This window comes from Folsomia candida, unplaced genomic scaffold, assembly GCF_002217175.1.
Source record: "Folsomia candida strain VU population unplaced genomic scaffold, ASM221717v1 Fcan01_Sc003, whole genome shotgun sequence".
NCBI classification, from domain to species: domain Eukaryota; kingdom Metazoa; phylum Arthropoda; class Collembola; order Entomobryomorpha; family Isotomidae; genus Folsomia; species Folsomia candida.
In genome coordinates, this window is record NW_019091195.1 from 636,153 (window position 1) to 651,204 (window position 15,052).

The 15,052-nt window shown below is 35.6% G+C and overlaps 4 protein-coding genes across 4 annotated transcripts; 1 reads left to right on the forward strand and 3 right to left on the reverse strand.

Moving 5' to 3' along the window:
• The first annotated feature begins 1,929 nt into the window (after window positions 1–1,929).
• Window positions 1,930–4,630, forward strand: LOC118432861. The gene is made up of 5 exons (XM_035850276.1): window positions 1,930–2,292; window positions 2,364–2,551; window positions 2,619–2,920; window positions 3,040–3,222; window positions 3,299–4,630. Exons 1-5 carry the CDS (start codon window positions 2,123–2,125, stop codon window positions 4,514–4,516), a joined length of 2,061 nt encoding a protein of 686 aa, XP_035706169.1. The 5' UTR covers window positions 1,930–2,122; the 3' UTR covers window positions 4,517–4,630.
• A 416-nt stretch (window positions 4,631–5,046) lies between these two features.
• LOC118434997 lies at window positions 5,047–6,727 on the reverse strand. The gene is made up of 5 exons (XM_035849954.1): window positions 6,526–6,727; window positions 6,345–6,460; window positions 6,211–6,269; window positions 5,866–6,138; window positions 5,047–5,784 (listed from the first exon to the last, which is right to left on the reverse strand). Exons 1-5 carry the CDS (start codon window positions 6,688–6,690, stop codon window positions 5,555–5,557), a joined length of 843 nt encoding a protein of 280 aa, XP_035705847.1. The 5' UTR covers window positions 6,691–6,727; the 3' UTR covers window positions 5,047–5,554.
• Window positions 6,728–6,938: 211 nt separating this feature from the next.
• Window positions 6,939–8,247, reverse strand: LOC110847734 (astacin-like metalloprotease toxin 5). Its single transcript, XM_022094730.2, has 4 exons — window positions 7,916–8,247; window positions 7,705–7,848; window positions 7,431–7,622; window positions 6,939–7,353 (listed from the first exon to the last, which is right to left on the reverse strand). The coding sequence occupies exons 1-4, from the start codon at window positions 8,055–8,057 to the stop codon at window positions 7,034–7,036; spliced, it is 798 nt and encodes a 265-aa protein (XP_021950422.2). The 5' UTR covers window positions 8,058–8,247; the 3' UTR covers window positions 6,939–7,033.
• A 474-nt stretch (window positions 8,248–8,721) lies between these two features.
• Window positions 8,722–12,372, reverse strand: LOC110847699 (alpha-tocopherol transfer protein). The gene is made up of 5 exons (XM_022094687.2): window positions 11,992–12,372; window positions 11,808–11,914; window positions 11,390–11,737; window positions 9,535–9,645; window positions 8,722–9,469 (listed from the first exon to the last, which is right to left on the reverse strand). The coding sequence occupies exons 1-5, from the start codon at window positions 12,080–12,082 to the stop codon at window positions 9,299–9,301; spliced, it is 828 nt and encodes a 275-aa protein (XP_021950379.1). The 5' UTR covers window positions 12,083–12,372; the 3' UTR covers window positions 8,722–9,298.
• Window positions 12,373–15,052: the final 2,680 nt, after the last annotated feature.

Here is a 15,052-nt window from a genome sequence, read left to right on the forward strand (position 1 = left end):
GCCGTAAGTCAACTTCTCACTTTTCTAACTGCAGAACTACTTTGTCTCGTAGCCTTGAATTTACTCACTTTTTGGCCTCGTGATGTTAAAACTGCAGTAAATTTATTAATCAATTACCTGACAAACTATGCAGGTAAGTGATTATCAACGATGATGCACCCACAATCAAATTTTCTTAATTAAATCCTTATTAATTTCTAAATACTTCACACAAATAAACATGTTATTTCTCTACTTAGAAAACTGGCTTCCTACACAACTTGACCCGTACACTCGAAAATCATGCATGTTTCTGGATATCGCAATTTTAGCAGGAATACCAGTGTTATTCTTCTACTCTCTCATCATCGCACTGCATGTAGTAATTAACCCTGATTTCCCAATTTATTTGACGTCCTGGCTCCCACGAGAGTGGTTATCTTTCTACGTCATCCTTCCAATGGCACTTTTTCATTTCTCGGTAGTAATCGGAGTTTGTGTCGCTACTATGCTTCACATTCAAATCATATTGACATTCGTGCTTTTCGTGACGCCAATATTTTGGCAAGACTTAAGAGCTAACTCGACTTCATACCGGACGCACGCTGCTCTGAGAATTAAGATCAATTTGGTTCGTGAGTACAGATGTGTCGAAATAATGCATGGAATTGCCATGGAATTCTACGGGCCGTTATGCCCGTAGAATGCCTACCACTTTACGGTATATTTGCTCTATTCTCGGTATTTGGCTCGTGTCTTTTGATACATTTTTCCAGAATTTTGACTTTTGTTATTATATTCGTACTGATTAGCTGGACAAGTGGTCTCTTTGCTTTTTGGGTAGTAACTCTAAAATTTGGGGGATTCTATTTTGTCCAAAGTATAAAGACTATCAAATCGTGGAAAAAATTTAATTGGACGAAGCGCGATATTTTATACATACAAAAGTTTGCAAAGTCATGTCGACCCCTTAAAATCGGAGATCAGTCACGTTTTACGTTTAATAATTTGTCCGTTTTTTGTTTTATTCGGGTAGTCACACGAGGAATTATAAGGGCTTTATTGACCTTGAGTAATTAAAAGTCGAGTTAAGACAATTGAGGAATTTATAGAGTAATTACGTGGTAAATTTAATTTAAGTATGTGTTCATTCATTAAAAACTATGCTCTTAAGTATATAAGAAACTGTGTTAATTATAATTATGCATAGGATCCTTATACATATGTACACTTAAGTAGTAAATAATTTGTAACACCCACCTTTAAATTAAGGTCGAAAAATACCATTCCAACAATGCGTCGTGCATACTGAGTGCATTTACTGAGTTTAATATAAATAAGTCAACAAAAGAGTTTTATCCATGTACTACTCCTGATTATTACCTTGGCCTTTTAGAGAACCAATCAAGGCACATATTTTGTAAAGAATGATGAATTATAAATATTAGATTAGCTTCACAAAGAAGTCTGACCTAATTTGTTGCTAAAAATAAATTCACTTAAAACACATACAAAAAATATGCATATAAATTTTAAAAATACAAATGACGCATATTTATAATGACAAATTTTTAAATATCGAACCAAATGATTCTGCATCATAGGAACAATTGATTCCAAAATTTCGAGGTTTGTCTCAACTCAAACTTTGAGACAAGTTCGGTGTTGGTCATTGCTTAACCAATGCTTTCTAAAGTTCAGTCAGATAGTTGATAAGTTCAAGTAGATTATCGGTCATATTAAAAAATGCTTACCGACATGGATTGACAATGTGTTAACACATGCAAAGTAAATAGTGTTGTCGCGTTGTCCATAAAATATTGCATATTTGCATAAAATTTGCATTTAACATACAAATGTATGCCTACATTTGTTCACACATAGCAGAGTAGTCGACATACTATTAAATGCATGTAAGTCTGTGTATATATGGACAGTATTATTTTCCACATTGCAGCGATTTGCATAACTTCAGCCTGGGCATAACAATTCATATTAAAGATGTGATTCATCTGTACATAAAATTTAAAAAAATAAGTTTCATTATTTGTAGTTTGGGAGTTTTGGAGTTCATTTCAACGTTCAGCGTAATTTATTTGCTCATGAAATTATTCGTCTGGAAATTAAAAGAATAGTCTCAACCATGGCAAATTCCACAGAATTCAGTTCTAAATTTCTCGAAGAATTTGAAATTCTTCCCTGGGATCCGGATCAAGGAGCGTTCGGCACTGTGTACAAAGTCAAAGAAAAATTGCACCAGGATAACCCTATAAATTCAGTTCCAACAGTCATTAAAATAATTGAAGCTTGCAAGTACTCAATTTACACATATTTTTCTGCTGTCTAACAGTCTGTAAAATTTAATTTTGTATCAATTTTTCTAGCAAAAACGATTTTACCATTAATTATACAATAAGTCAGTTCAACTATCCGAAATATGCTGAGCGTGAAATTAAAATTTTGGCCACACTTCGTGACCTAAATCATCCCAACATTCTCCAAATTTTAAAAGCATGGCTGGAACATGTCCCCCGAGGATTTCGCGGCTACCCCAAGAAAACCCCTGTCAAAGGTACGCACATCCGCTGAAAAATGAATCGTACCATGCTTGGCAAATATTGAATCATTTATGTCCTCAGGTTCGGAAGGAGTGTACGTCATACGAACGGAATGGTGTGATCAGGGGTCGGTTTCAAAATGGTTGAAAAGTGCGTGGCGATGTGAGTCGGACGGATGGAAGATTGTGTACCAAATTGCATCCGCTTTAAACTTTTTACACGAGCAGAAGATTATCCACCGTGACCTAAAGCCGGCCAATATATTGTTGAAAACGGAGGGTAACCAGGTTCTTGTCAAGATCAGCGACTTTGGCCTAGCCACCGAAGCGAGAACAAGGATGACGAGCCGAGTGGGGACAAAGTCATATCGAAGTCCGGAATTGGTAAACAAATAATTAGATACAAATAGAAATTTTAAAGTTTCGAGTATTACAAAATAATTATATTTCTCTATTTTAATATGTAAAATTGATGAATAATTTTCAATTATTTTTTACTGAAGGGCGAACCGGGCGGTGTCTTGTATTCCTTCAAGGCTGACATTTTTTCCTTTGGTGTCATTCTCTTTCAAATTCTGGTCCACTGTAAATTCAACTCAGAACTTGAGCAGAAATTTTCCTCGATGATATATTTAGGTGCTCAAGAAGAGGAACCTTCAAAAATGAAGTGGCGGTTGTCAAAAGAAGTAAATAATATATCAAAATAGATGTTTTTAAAAGTAAATTTTACCTGGAATATGACTTTACATATAATTTTTGCAGAACGCCGAGCTTATTAGAGCTATGATTTCTCATAAACCCGACAATAGGCCTACGTGTCCAGAGATAATCTCTAAATTGCAGTGCATTCCTGATATTTCAAGTGACATTCAACCTTTTGACACTAAACCGGAACATTTTGTCTGGGAAGAGGCTGACCTTGATCTGAACGTTGTTAATCAAAAATGTCAAATCCTAACCCTTCTAACGCTGAATAATGTCTCCGTGCAAATATCCGAGTTGATGAGATGCCTTGAACGGTGTACAAGTCTTCGATATTTAGATCTCTCAATATCTCAAACAAAGTTGGGGAACGAATTTCCCTATAAAATCCTCAATTTGAGGCATCTCAGAAGCTTTAACTTGCACCACCTAAACAAATTGTGTTTTCAAGATGAGTTTCAAAATATTACACAAATTACAGAAAGATGCGTGAAAAATTTGTTATTTTTCTCGCATAATATTTCCTCTCAAATTATATCCAACAAAATGACAATCTCTTTAAAGTTACGGGAACTTGATATTTGCCAAATTGACATTGTCGAAAGAAAGTTTGTTACATTTTGTGAATCCGCACTCGCATTTTTCTCAGAATTACTTTCTGAGTATCAGTTTGAAATAATTCGTGCAAAGATGATGGCACCTGAAAACTTAAAAATGCAAGAAGCAACATGTAGGGATCTAGAGCTTTATAATGTGAGACAGCCGGATTATTTCGGTGGAGGGGGAAAATTGTTTAGTGGTTTCAATTTACTCGAAAGACTTTACCTGGATGGATGTCCCAAAACTTTACGAATGCTCGATTTTGGTCACCTGCCCGATTCTTTAAATGTCGTATTCTTAAAAGCATTTAAAATTCAGTTGCCCAAGAAACCATTGAAATTTTCAATTTTAACTTTCGACCAATGTGAACTTCCAGACGATTTTGTTACCGCATATGAACATACTGTTGGCGTGTTGACTATTATGTCTTGTCAAGTTGGAGACAAGTGTTGCCAAAATTTTGACTTGATATGGTCCGTGTTGCAAACGGCGTGGGAAATAATTCGATTGAAACCATTTTTTTGGAGCTATAGTCAAGAGATGAAGGATTATGCTGAGGAATTGATTAAGGAGTATTTTGTCCCTAATGGAATCCCAAATGATTGTGAGATGATTGAAATTATTGGAAAGAATAATGATATTTCTGAGATAAATACGGAATTTGAGTATGAAAATTAAATAGTTTAAATATAATGCTATAAATGTACATGCATGCACCAACATACGCCAACGCAACATTGTAAATTGTTATTCGTATAGAATAAACGAGTCTGTTTATATGTTTTTATCTAACTGTCATAAGGATTTTTATTTTAATGAGTTGATACATTTTGTTTTAAGGAATATGATAAATACACACAGGGCCACGTAAATTGCATGCATCAATTGAAACTGTCTTAACGTGGCATTGTATCACGTGTTTTTTGTTTGAATTGTTGTGTCTCAACTTTCCCTTCCTCCATGCATTCAAATGGCGATTTTGAAAAATGTTCACCGCCTTTCGTTTTTAACAATATGAAGATATTAATGCACCTAAAAATCGGTAATTTTTAGGCTTACATAGTTAGGAGATAAAAATTTTGATTTTTTTCTTCAATGAGGAAATATTTAAATTTTATTGATTATTTTTCATCTATTTTATATTTATCTTCTTGTTGAAGAAAAAAATCAAAATTTTTATCTCCTAACTATGTAAGCCTAAAAATTACCGATTTTTAGGTGCATTAATATCTTCATATTGTTAAAAACGAAAGGCGGTGAACATTTTTCAAAATCGCCATTTGAATGCATGGAGGAAGGGAAAGTTGAGACACAACAATTCAAACAAAAAACCCCGCATCAGCCAGCATGCTATTCCGCCTTAAAAAGGTTCAATTAAATTGATTCATTTAAAACGCATGGAATATTGCCTCATTTACATACTTTATGTCACAATCACATATACTTAATTTACACAATTTTCTTAAATATTACTAATTTTTCGACAAGTTATACAGAAGATTATCTTTTAATTGTCAGCATATTTACATAAATGCTTTCAGTCAGCTATTAATTTTTTACCTTAACGTAATATTTCGAAATATGGAAATCAATCTAGTTGAAAATATAATTCAGTTCAGTCGCCGTATAAATCAGTACAGAAATAAATATGTGGCAATACAATTCAAGAAACGTATTGAGGGAATTTTAAATTGAAAATACACCACAAATCACATATTAGTACCACATATTAAAATTTCCCCAGCAATGCGTCCCCCATCCGTAACCTTCTGGTCCCTCAATCAGACTTTTTATCTCTGCTAAATTATGTCTAGATTGATGTGGTACTTTGGAAAATACGGCCCAACTTGGCTTCCCGTTGAGACAGCCTTCGATCGCTAGTCCTGTCCCAGTCCGGGTCGTGTCGCTAATGTGATCAGTCCAAAAAACCACAACGTTCAATTCACCTAAAAACAACAGAGTTTGAATGTCCCCGCTAGTTTATTTGAATTGTTTTTTATCAATACTTGTTAGTAAGCATTACTTACTAAACCGATCCATGCGAACTCCTGGCGAGCAAAGAGGATTTGAGACCATGGAATTTTTACAAGTTGGATTAGCCTTGCAATTAAACCTTCCGAAATTTCGGATAGCTTGTTTAATTTCCGGTCGCTTTTCCATCATGGATATCAAAGCAGCCTCAATGCTGGGAAAATCTCGGACCTTGAGCTTGAACATTGTTTCATAAATGGAACGCCACAATTCATGATTAACTGCGGGTTCACAAATCATGTGAAGAAATGGAGTATCTGTCCTGTTCTCTGGAAGGAGAAATATTTTAGCGTTAAAGTGGGGAACACATAAATAAAATATAAAATTGGTTTCACACGTACTCCGCCAAACTGGTTCGACAAAGAGGACTAGATTACGCATATCGAAGTCAGCCCCAGCCCTAAATGAGAATCATCTGAATTGTGTATTTCTGTAGTGGTCTCAATATTTAGGCAATATTTAAGCTAGACATTACCGCATTTGCTGAAGATGTGTCTCATCAGATGCACAAGATCCGAGAAGTGTTTCGTACAATGATCGGAAGGTGTACTGATTGCCATTAGTTATGAGATATGAGTGTGGGGTGAGAAGCTGCAGGGGGTGAAAATATTCAGAATTTTGTTTGACAGAGATTGCTGAATTTAACGTAATTTTACCCAAGCCAAATCTCGGACGGTTATAATTCTTCTAGAAACCTGCCCAGAGTTAGGTTGGCATGGGAAGTTTTCCATCGCTATCGAGGCGCAGAGACCACGACCATAGACGTCCGAAGGACAGAAAACGAGGAAGAAAGATGTCACGGAAAGGATGATTTTCAACATGGTTTGGTTGGATTGAATGATATGAGTGTACCAGACATATTTTGTTACGCGACTGTGATAACATGAGTTACAATTTCAGTAACTATCGGCAATTAATTAATGCAATTCGAGCAATATGTAATTAATAGAACAGGAGCAATGTCATATTTCTGTTAGGTACGAAAAACTGGGTTAATGCGGTATGCACATATTCATTTTGTCTTGATAGCTAAATTTCTCATGAATGAATTAATTAAAACTTTGTAAGATTAGGTAGTAATAAATCATGTTTATTAATTTAAGAATTGATAAAAATTTAATTAGCATGAAAAACTATAAGAAATTACATTACCAAATGGTCATATTAACACTGATATAACGTATTGATCCTCCAAATATCACTCGAATCTAGCCCTAGTTTCTGGAAAGGATCGCGTAAGTCGGCCCCATTTAGCGCTTCCATAGTAACGCTTTTCCCATCTTTTGAAAATGCCGTACTCCCATAATGCATGATGCTGTTGATATCGTAATGGTTGAGGAGCCGAGTTCCATAGATTATCTGAAACTCGGATATCATGTTGGGGTCGACATTGGTCATGTGAATTTTGATACTAAATTCTCTATCTGAGCGAGAATGTTCGTGAAATAATCCGACAGAATGACCAAGCTCGTGAACAATTGTTCCTATATGTATTTAACTGTATTTAACTTAATTAATTGCATTATATTTAATTGTATTATAACAATTGTTCCAATTGTACCAACATCTGTACATCCGCGACCCAGGCTGACTTCCTGCATCCCATAACCTTGTCTTCCAACCATGGAGTAGCATCCACTCCGGGGAATGAGGAGGATGTAATCGGTGTGATAAGCTTCGGCAGGGATGAATTTTATACAAGTGTAGGCATGATATTGGTCCATTGCAGATTGGATGGTTTGAAAATGACTTGCTATTAACGAAATACGTGTTGGATTTTTCTGCCGTAATATGAAATCTAATTATTTATTATTTTTTTTTTTACTTTATCTTACCCAAGCTATCATCTATTCGATATGGAATTAAGGCACCTGGCCAGAGAAGGTTTGGATCAGCAACACCAGATTTTATGGTCCCATTCTTCTGGAAATACGATGAAGGAAGGATCATGTCCCCGATTCGGTGATAGCCAGTAGGAACTGAAGTCAATAGTAAATTAGTTGGATAAATATTACATACTATTAGCAAGAAATATGATCTATTTACTTGGATTCGAACTGTTCACAAGATTGTTACGGATCCCGAATGAAAAATTGACTCCGGGATCCGAATGGAATAAAGTTGCTAAAATGCTACAGCGAATTAGGGTAATACCAAAAATAAGACGTAATCCTAAGTGCGACGGCATTGTATTATGTAACTTGTTGAGTCTATTGTCATTATGTCGTGCGATTCATAAAGAATGACACATAACGTACGTATGTATGTATATATCCATGAACGAAGAACATGTCAGATATTTTCTCAACCATAATTACTAATATTGATGATGGGGACAAGGTGAGAACGTAATACGATTTAAATCCACCGACACCTTTAGTAGGGCATATACGTATTAAATCCATATTAAGTACTTTGAATGTGTATCTGCAAATGATGGGTAGTAAATTTGTTCCTTTCGCATATGTATGTATGTACTACTAGTAAATATATGCCCCCAAATTATGCGCAGGAATTACGTGAAAAACCTTTGCGAGATAGTTTAACAGTATTTCGGATGCAATTGTAAGATTTTAGGCGAGATTGAAAACAGTAAATCTAGAAAACCGTGATAAATTAATAATTATGTAGGTAGATATATATGTGCCATATTCATACATATGTCCATTGATTTACACATTTAAACTAGTGTTACTGCAACACAGTCAACGTGCAATGGCAGGCCGTAAAAGATCACCAATATCGAATGTTTAATGTGCTTACAACAATAATAGTAATTACAGTTGTGACAGTTTTTATATGGTTTTTATGCAAGTGTAACAAAATAATCAATGCAAATTGAACAACTGATATTGTGTTATCTTGTTGTTTCTATATTTTAACATGTGTCCGTCATTAACACATAAAATAAAATATGTAAAAGGCTTTGTAAAAATACCACTATTATCTCAGTCAAATACGAGTGTTACAAGGTGAGGGCATTCCTAATACTTAATTATCAACACACATACATGAACCGACTCTTTAAAACAATGATGTTAATTCTCTCGGCACATCACACTGGTAAATATTGCGTCTGCATATTAAAATTGGTAATGAATGCACATGCCTTCAAAAGGAATTGCTTACTACGAGACTTCAATGTCAAATAAGGAAATTATATAATGGTAAAATTTGTTATTCAATTAGATCCTAGCAGCTGTATTGTGTCGCACAGCGGTCCGACGTTTATTAGTGTAAAGATAAAATATAAATCACAGATATTTTTACACCCTTAAAATATAATATGTAATTTTACGCATCACAAAATTTCAAACTAAATCTACTTTTTGCGAGGGATACAGGACACTTGGGTAAAAATTGTCTAATCGAAAACTCGAGAATCGATTACAAAATAAAAAAACGAATTCCAAACATTAAAAAAATAGGTTACGCTACAAAACTCTTATAATAATCATCTCGCTCCTTTGAGTAAAGTCCTTGCAATAATTCCTCATCAATCGAATCAGCTTCGCTTAATACTCCTCCCAAAGATTGAGGAAGAATGTCGGGTGAGATAAATTTGTGGAGCGAGTCGACCGAGGAGCCGTGGGCGTGGATCTGAACAGGAAATTTTGTTTAATTAAAAAATTTTTATATGCAAATTTATGAAAATTTTCACTCACCCTCTTTCCCAGCTTTTGCGGTAGGAACATCTTTATGAGAGAAAGCGTCATGTTGAATATCATTGGAGCGAAGATTATATGGGCTCCTTTACACTTGAAGGGGCTTGCTTTCTGGAATTGAGAAAGTGACATTTTTTCATTAGAATTTAATAGTAATGCATTTTTATTCGGAGACTTGGTCCGCAAAATTTAAATTGGGTCCCGTTTTTTGGAAGAATCCATAATTCATATACCGTTGCTAGCTGTATTTTTTAATGTCATTGATGTACCTAACAAAGTTGTGTGAAAGTCGTACATGATGTGAAAGAGAGCGAAAATGTGCAAGATGCATCGTCAACAGAACGGCTTGGTTAGAATTTCTGTCGAATTTAAGGCAAACGCTAGCAAGATCACGTATGAGGTTTAAATTGAAATTACTGTACTGCTACATGGTCAACTTTACTCGAAGAATATGTATGAATATAAGGTGAAGGTCTGGTTTGGACCAGTTTGTACGTAAACGTGTATTTCTCATGAAATTGTAGTAACAAGAAACCTACAGGTCTGTATACGTGTGTATTTGTACATATGCACATACGTATGTGCATACTCTATTTGCAAAAATATTCGGTAAAACCACTTTGCAAAGTCATTCAGCGTAAAGATCTCAGTGAAGGATAGGGAATCCCGACACGAAATGGCATGTTCTGAGAATCAAGTTATGATCTGTGTACACTATTGTTACATATTTTTCTGTATCATGCTTCAAGGAAGAAAAGAACTGCATAGTTCATGGACCCGTTTAAAATATTGTAGAATCTAGACTGAATTTATTTTTTGAGGTTGTATGCCCCAATTCAATCACTGAATTATTTGTGCAGCAATCCTTTTGTAAATTTTATCAGTTAACATTTAGGTATTTAAAAATGTAATATAAAATGCACCCGGATGCATTTGTTACATCACCGCCATACATATGTGGACAGACTACTATGTGCGAATTATGTACGTATGGAGTTTCAACTAAAGCCGATTCTCAGGTTTACACACTCCTTAAATGATAATTTATCCTTGAGGCATCATCGCAGAATCAATATTTTCTGTTTGCCATTATTATACAAGATTTCAAACATTTCCTCATTTTTACCAAATACCTATTTATTTATACGCGGCACAACCTATTATTTAACACTTTGTAGTGCCACGAATCAAAGTTGATGTAATTTAGTGCGTGACAACAAGTGAATCTCAGAATCAAATGGTTTGCACAATGAATAATAATAATAACTCGTAAGCTCCACTAAACTGAAGTGCATTTGAGTATTTAAATACGAACATTGCCTAACCCATCAATGGATTGGATAAATGCTAATACCAATAAGGAACAATTACACCACATTCTCCACGTACATGTATTTAGATACCTATGACTTAACACTCTCTAGCCGTCGTCGTCGTCGTCGCGACTTTAAGTATGCATGCATGTATCTCTCTGAATGTGAAGAGCAAAAAATCCTATGAATACGTTACCACACAATGACAATGAACAAAAGAGCAAACGTTGTGCAATTTAATTCAATGATAGGTAATATGCTAATGCAAGCAAAAAGTGTGCAATTTTAGATTGAAATCTGTCTATCGAGTCGATGTAAACCTTTGAAAGTGCAAGTTGAAATACAGACATAGCTGATTGATGGATTCAAAGGAAACAAATTTAGGATACGAATACCTACTTACGTCCCAAAATTAATTATATTTTCGCCTTGTAAAGAACCCCATGCAAAATTGGAATTGTTCAAACTTCAATCTACTCCAATTTTCGAATAGTTACCGTAACAAAAAAAAATTAATTGACAACTTCCTATTTTGTCCTTACCACGATTAGATCCGCATATTTCTGCACGTTACTCGGTGTCCCTTGTCTCGCATGCTTCAAGCCAAATCCAGTCCCGTCGATGAGAATGACCATGCCATTTAATTGGGTCTCCTTGCAGCCCAGCATTTCCCACCCGAGGAGCATGACGGCGAGGAGGAAGTCGTCGACACAAATCTCGTCCGGGTTCCATTCCGATAATCGGACGAGGAGAACGTGTCGAGATTTGTCATCTCTGCCTCGGAGGACGCGAGCCCCACCGTTTTCCAGAGCGTCGTACACGGCTGAGGGGTAAAGACGGGCGTAAACTTCGGGATTCTTGATGCGCCGGATGTACATGTGATTTTGCAGCTAATGAGAAATGGAAATATGTTTTAATAATCGATAAATTCATCATGTTTTTAATATATATTCGTCTTACCCGTTCAAATGCAGAATTTACATGGTAGTTCCTACTACGAATGTATCTCAGGAGGAAGTCATCGGTAAATTCCCACGTATTTTTGATCAGCAATTCATTATTAGATTCTACATAGAAGAAAATGTTAGACTTTTTATTAAAAATCCACCAATCTAAATACAGAAATTTTATATTATTAACTCACCTTGTATCATGTTTCTTAAGGTGATTAAACACTTTTGATCTTTGATACTGCACGAATTAATCGTGAATATTGTCATGTTATTCTGCTCCATTTTTTAGAGTGAGGAATGCTACTCACTTTTAAAATCTTTTAGCACAAATTAAACTTAGTTTTTACGAAACGAAGAAACTGAATCTGAAATATTCCAATTCGAAGCTAAATAAGAATCCAGACGAGAAAACAAAGAAATATTATGTATTATAAATCTCGTGACAAGGAGTCTGCACTGTTATCTTGTTCAACTACAAAATGAAATTGAAGGTTGAAAACCGTAGCATCTGCTCATTCTTGGCTGTACTTGAACTGAACCACCACCGGTTATTTGTGATCATTACATACGACCAAGCATTGCTTGGTTCTTATTGTTGCTTGCTGCAAATGCCTCACATCTCAGGAGGGGAGCTTGCGAGGTTGATAATAACAGATCTTGATGCCCTTTGGATATGTGATAGGGTCCCATGAGTGTACTAAAACCCTGAAGTGGTTTGACTCCATGGCCACATTTGCGCCCGCCACACCCACTCAAAAATGCCCAAAAAACGCTTCCACTCCAGTTTTCACTCACTCAAATCCACGTCAAAAATCCAATTTTACTCGGATTTTGAAATTTCTTACATCATTACACTCCCAGATAGTTGCTTTCTTCAATCCAATATCAAACCCAATTTTTCGAAATTTTTAGTATTTTTAAAATTTGAAATTCTGAATGAGGATTGTTGTAGTAATCAACAACTCAAATTACGGCTGCGAAATAATCATCAGCAAAATTGAGTTTGATATGGAATTGAAGAAAGCAACTATCTGGGAGCGTAATGGTGAAAGAAATTTCAAAATCCGAGTAAAATTGGATTTCTGGCGTGGATTTGAGTGAGTGAAAACTGGAGTGAAAGCGTTTTTTGGGCATTTTTGAGTGGGTGTGGCGGGCGCAAATGTGGCCATGGAGTCAAACCACTTCAGGGTTTTAGTACACTCATGAGACCCTATCACATATCCAAAGGGCATCGAGATCTGTTATTATCAACCTCGCAATCTCCCCTCGTCAGTCAGCAAAAGCACGCTCAATTTACACGACGGGGAATTCTAAGCAAGTAGAAATGTAGTGTGGGACAGGATGGTCTATTATGCATTACTAAACAAAGGCTTATTTGTAATAAGTGATACCTAGTTTGGTTCATGGTTAAGTATGTGCTGTGAATTTGGGGGTTGTCCAGCTCAGGTAATTCTCAAGGGCAAAAATAACTCCAGCTCAGCAGATCATGACGAGAAGACGAGATGAGACAAACAAATTAGATTTATGGCTGGCAGGGTGTACACAAGCATTTGGTGGTTTCGCACGCCAGGGTTGTGGCACATGACTCGAACGTACAACTTGGTACATAAACTGTGTTATCCAGAGAGCGAAAGTGGTCATGGAAACTATGTACATTGTAACGTGTGATATGAAAGTTAAGACGTGACGACGTGGCGTTGTCGGTGGAAAATACTGTGGATTACATTCATACGAATATGCGTGACGAGAGTCTTGATGGATGACTAATTTTAGCGTAATTACGTTTGGTAATGTGAGATTTGTGGAGATTTAAGCAAAAATGCATAGTGTATATCTGTATTCACTTATGTACAGACATACCCTCGTGTGCATGGCTTTTCCAAGATTCTTGATTAATTTCATATGTTTTCAGCAGGGAAAATTCATCTTGTTTTGAATCAAATATGCGTAGTCTGAGATTTTATTGCTATTTTACAACTTCTTGGTAAACAAAAACAATGCCATGCTTACGTAGTTCCCAATGCATAATATGCAAAGTTGTGTGTCCAGTTTATTAACAAAGTATTTAATACGTAACGTCATATTGTTTTCGTTTTTAAGCCGTACATACGTACGACGTCACTACAATCTGTGCTACCAACCTTGACCAAATTAATATTTGTGACAAACAGAGAAGGAAGGGTCGAATGTCCGTACTTATTTTTAACCCGGGCTGAGCATACAAGATCTGTAATAATTTCCGAGATAAATTCAAGGCGAAATATACATAATCCATCATCCATCTGGCCTGGTTTGTAGTTTTGCTGGTTTGGAAGGCCTGATGCTTCAAGTTGAATAATGCGATTGATGAAAATAAGATCCAAAAATAGGCACATTTTACAATGTGTACCCAAACCACCCATGACATTGGTTCCTTACTGCATGCCTTATGAAATGAAATGAGCCACTGTAGCTGCGTTGACCATCCCTCGCCTCAACCTTTAAGGTCGACCTTGCATTGAATTTTATCCTCGACTTGGGAGGAAGGATGGATTTACTGTTTTTATGGGTGAAGAGTTAAAGTTTGCGTATAAACATTAAATATATGATAACGCTGTTCCTGCTGTTGTAAATAATTTCAGCATATTTCCCAAGTTTACTGTCATTACTTTAAACTTCTGACAATGAACTTGAAGCAAATTTAGGGATGTAATTAGTATTGCGTATTATCTTACCAAATCTTGTTGGATGATAATGCCCTGAATAACGTTCTTGGTTTTCAAACCATGGCATAATGAGGGGCGAAAGTGTTTTCCAGTCGAGGAGTAAATACTTACATGAAGTTGTTAAACTCCAATTAAATATTTACTAAAATAATGCGAAATTATTAGCTTATCTCATCTTTAAGCTTTTACAGTATTTGCTGCATCATCAATGTAAATCATGTAACGATGCTTTATAAAGAATTATTTAATACAATCAGTCAACTTGGTTGGTGTGGTGTATGGTATGAGTTAATCACTTGAATGAATCTCAAGCACCATGTCATCCCTAGTTGACTGTAAGCGTATAGCGTAGAATGTTGTATGTATTGTTGAATAATACATGCACTTTTTGCTCCATGAATGGATTGGATACTATTGAAAGTTAATCATGATTAAGAATTGGCATGAATATTATGCTAATAAAGTTTTTGCTAGTGTTGCTAAATCTGTTCTTTATTAATGGTTCAAGGGTTTAGGGAGAAGATGATATAATCAAATTGTGCTATAA

Bases quoted from the DNA above. Each gene is read 5' to 3' on its own strand.
- LOC118432861 (XM_035850276.1), top strand. From the start codon at position 2,123: ATGGCAAATTCCACAGAATTCAGTTCTAAATTTCTCGAAGAATTTGAA. The intron at 2,552-2,618 runs GTACGCACATCC...TTATGTCCTCAG, and splicing joins CAAGAAAACCCCTGTCAAAG to GTTCGGAAGGAGTGTACGTC. The intron at 3,223-3,298 runs GTAAATAATATA...TAATTTTTGCAG, and splicing joins AGTGGCGGTTGTCAAAAGAA to AACGCCGAGCTTATTAGAGC.
- LOC118434997 (XM_035849954.1), bottom strand. From the start codon at position 6,690: ATGTTGAAAATCATCCTTTCCGTGACATCTTTCTTCCTCGTTTTCTGT. The intron at 6,270-6,344 runs GTAATGTCTAGC...ATTCTCATTTAG, and splicing joins ACACATCTTCAGCAAATGCG to GGCTGGGGCTGACTTCGATA. The intron at 5,785-5,865 runs GTAAGTAATGCT...TGTTGTTTTTAG, and splicing joins AGTTCGCATGGATCGGTTTA to GTGAATTGAACGTTGTGGTT.
- LOC110847734 (XM_022094730.2), bottom strand. From the start codon at position 8,057: ATGCCGTCGCACTTAGGATTACGTCTTATTTTTGGTATTACCCTAATT. The intron at 7,849-7,915 runs GTAAATAGATCA...TATTGACTTCAG, and splicing joins TGTGAACAGTTCGAATCCAA to TTCCTACTGGCTATCACCGA. The intron at 7,623-7,704 runs GTAAGATAAAGT...TTTCGTTAATAG, and splicing joins TCGAATAGATGATAGCTTGG to CAAGTCATTTTCAAACCATC.
- LOC110847699 (XM_022094687.2), bottom strand. From the start codon at position 12,082: ATGGAGCAGAATAACATGACAATATTCACGATTAATTCGTGCAGTATC. The intron at 11,738-11,807 runs GTAAGACGAATA...ATTTCTCATTAG, and splicing joins TAAATTCTGCATTTGAACGG to CTGCAAAATCACATGTACAT. The intron at 9,470-9,534 runs GTGAGTGAAAAT...TTTCCTGTTCAG, and splicing joins CGCAAAAGCTGGGAAAGAGG to ATCCACGCCCACGGCTCCTC.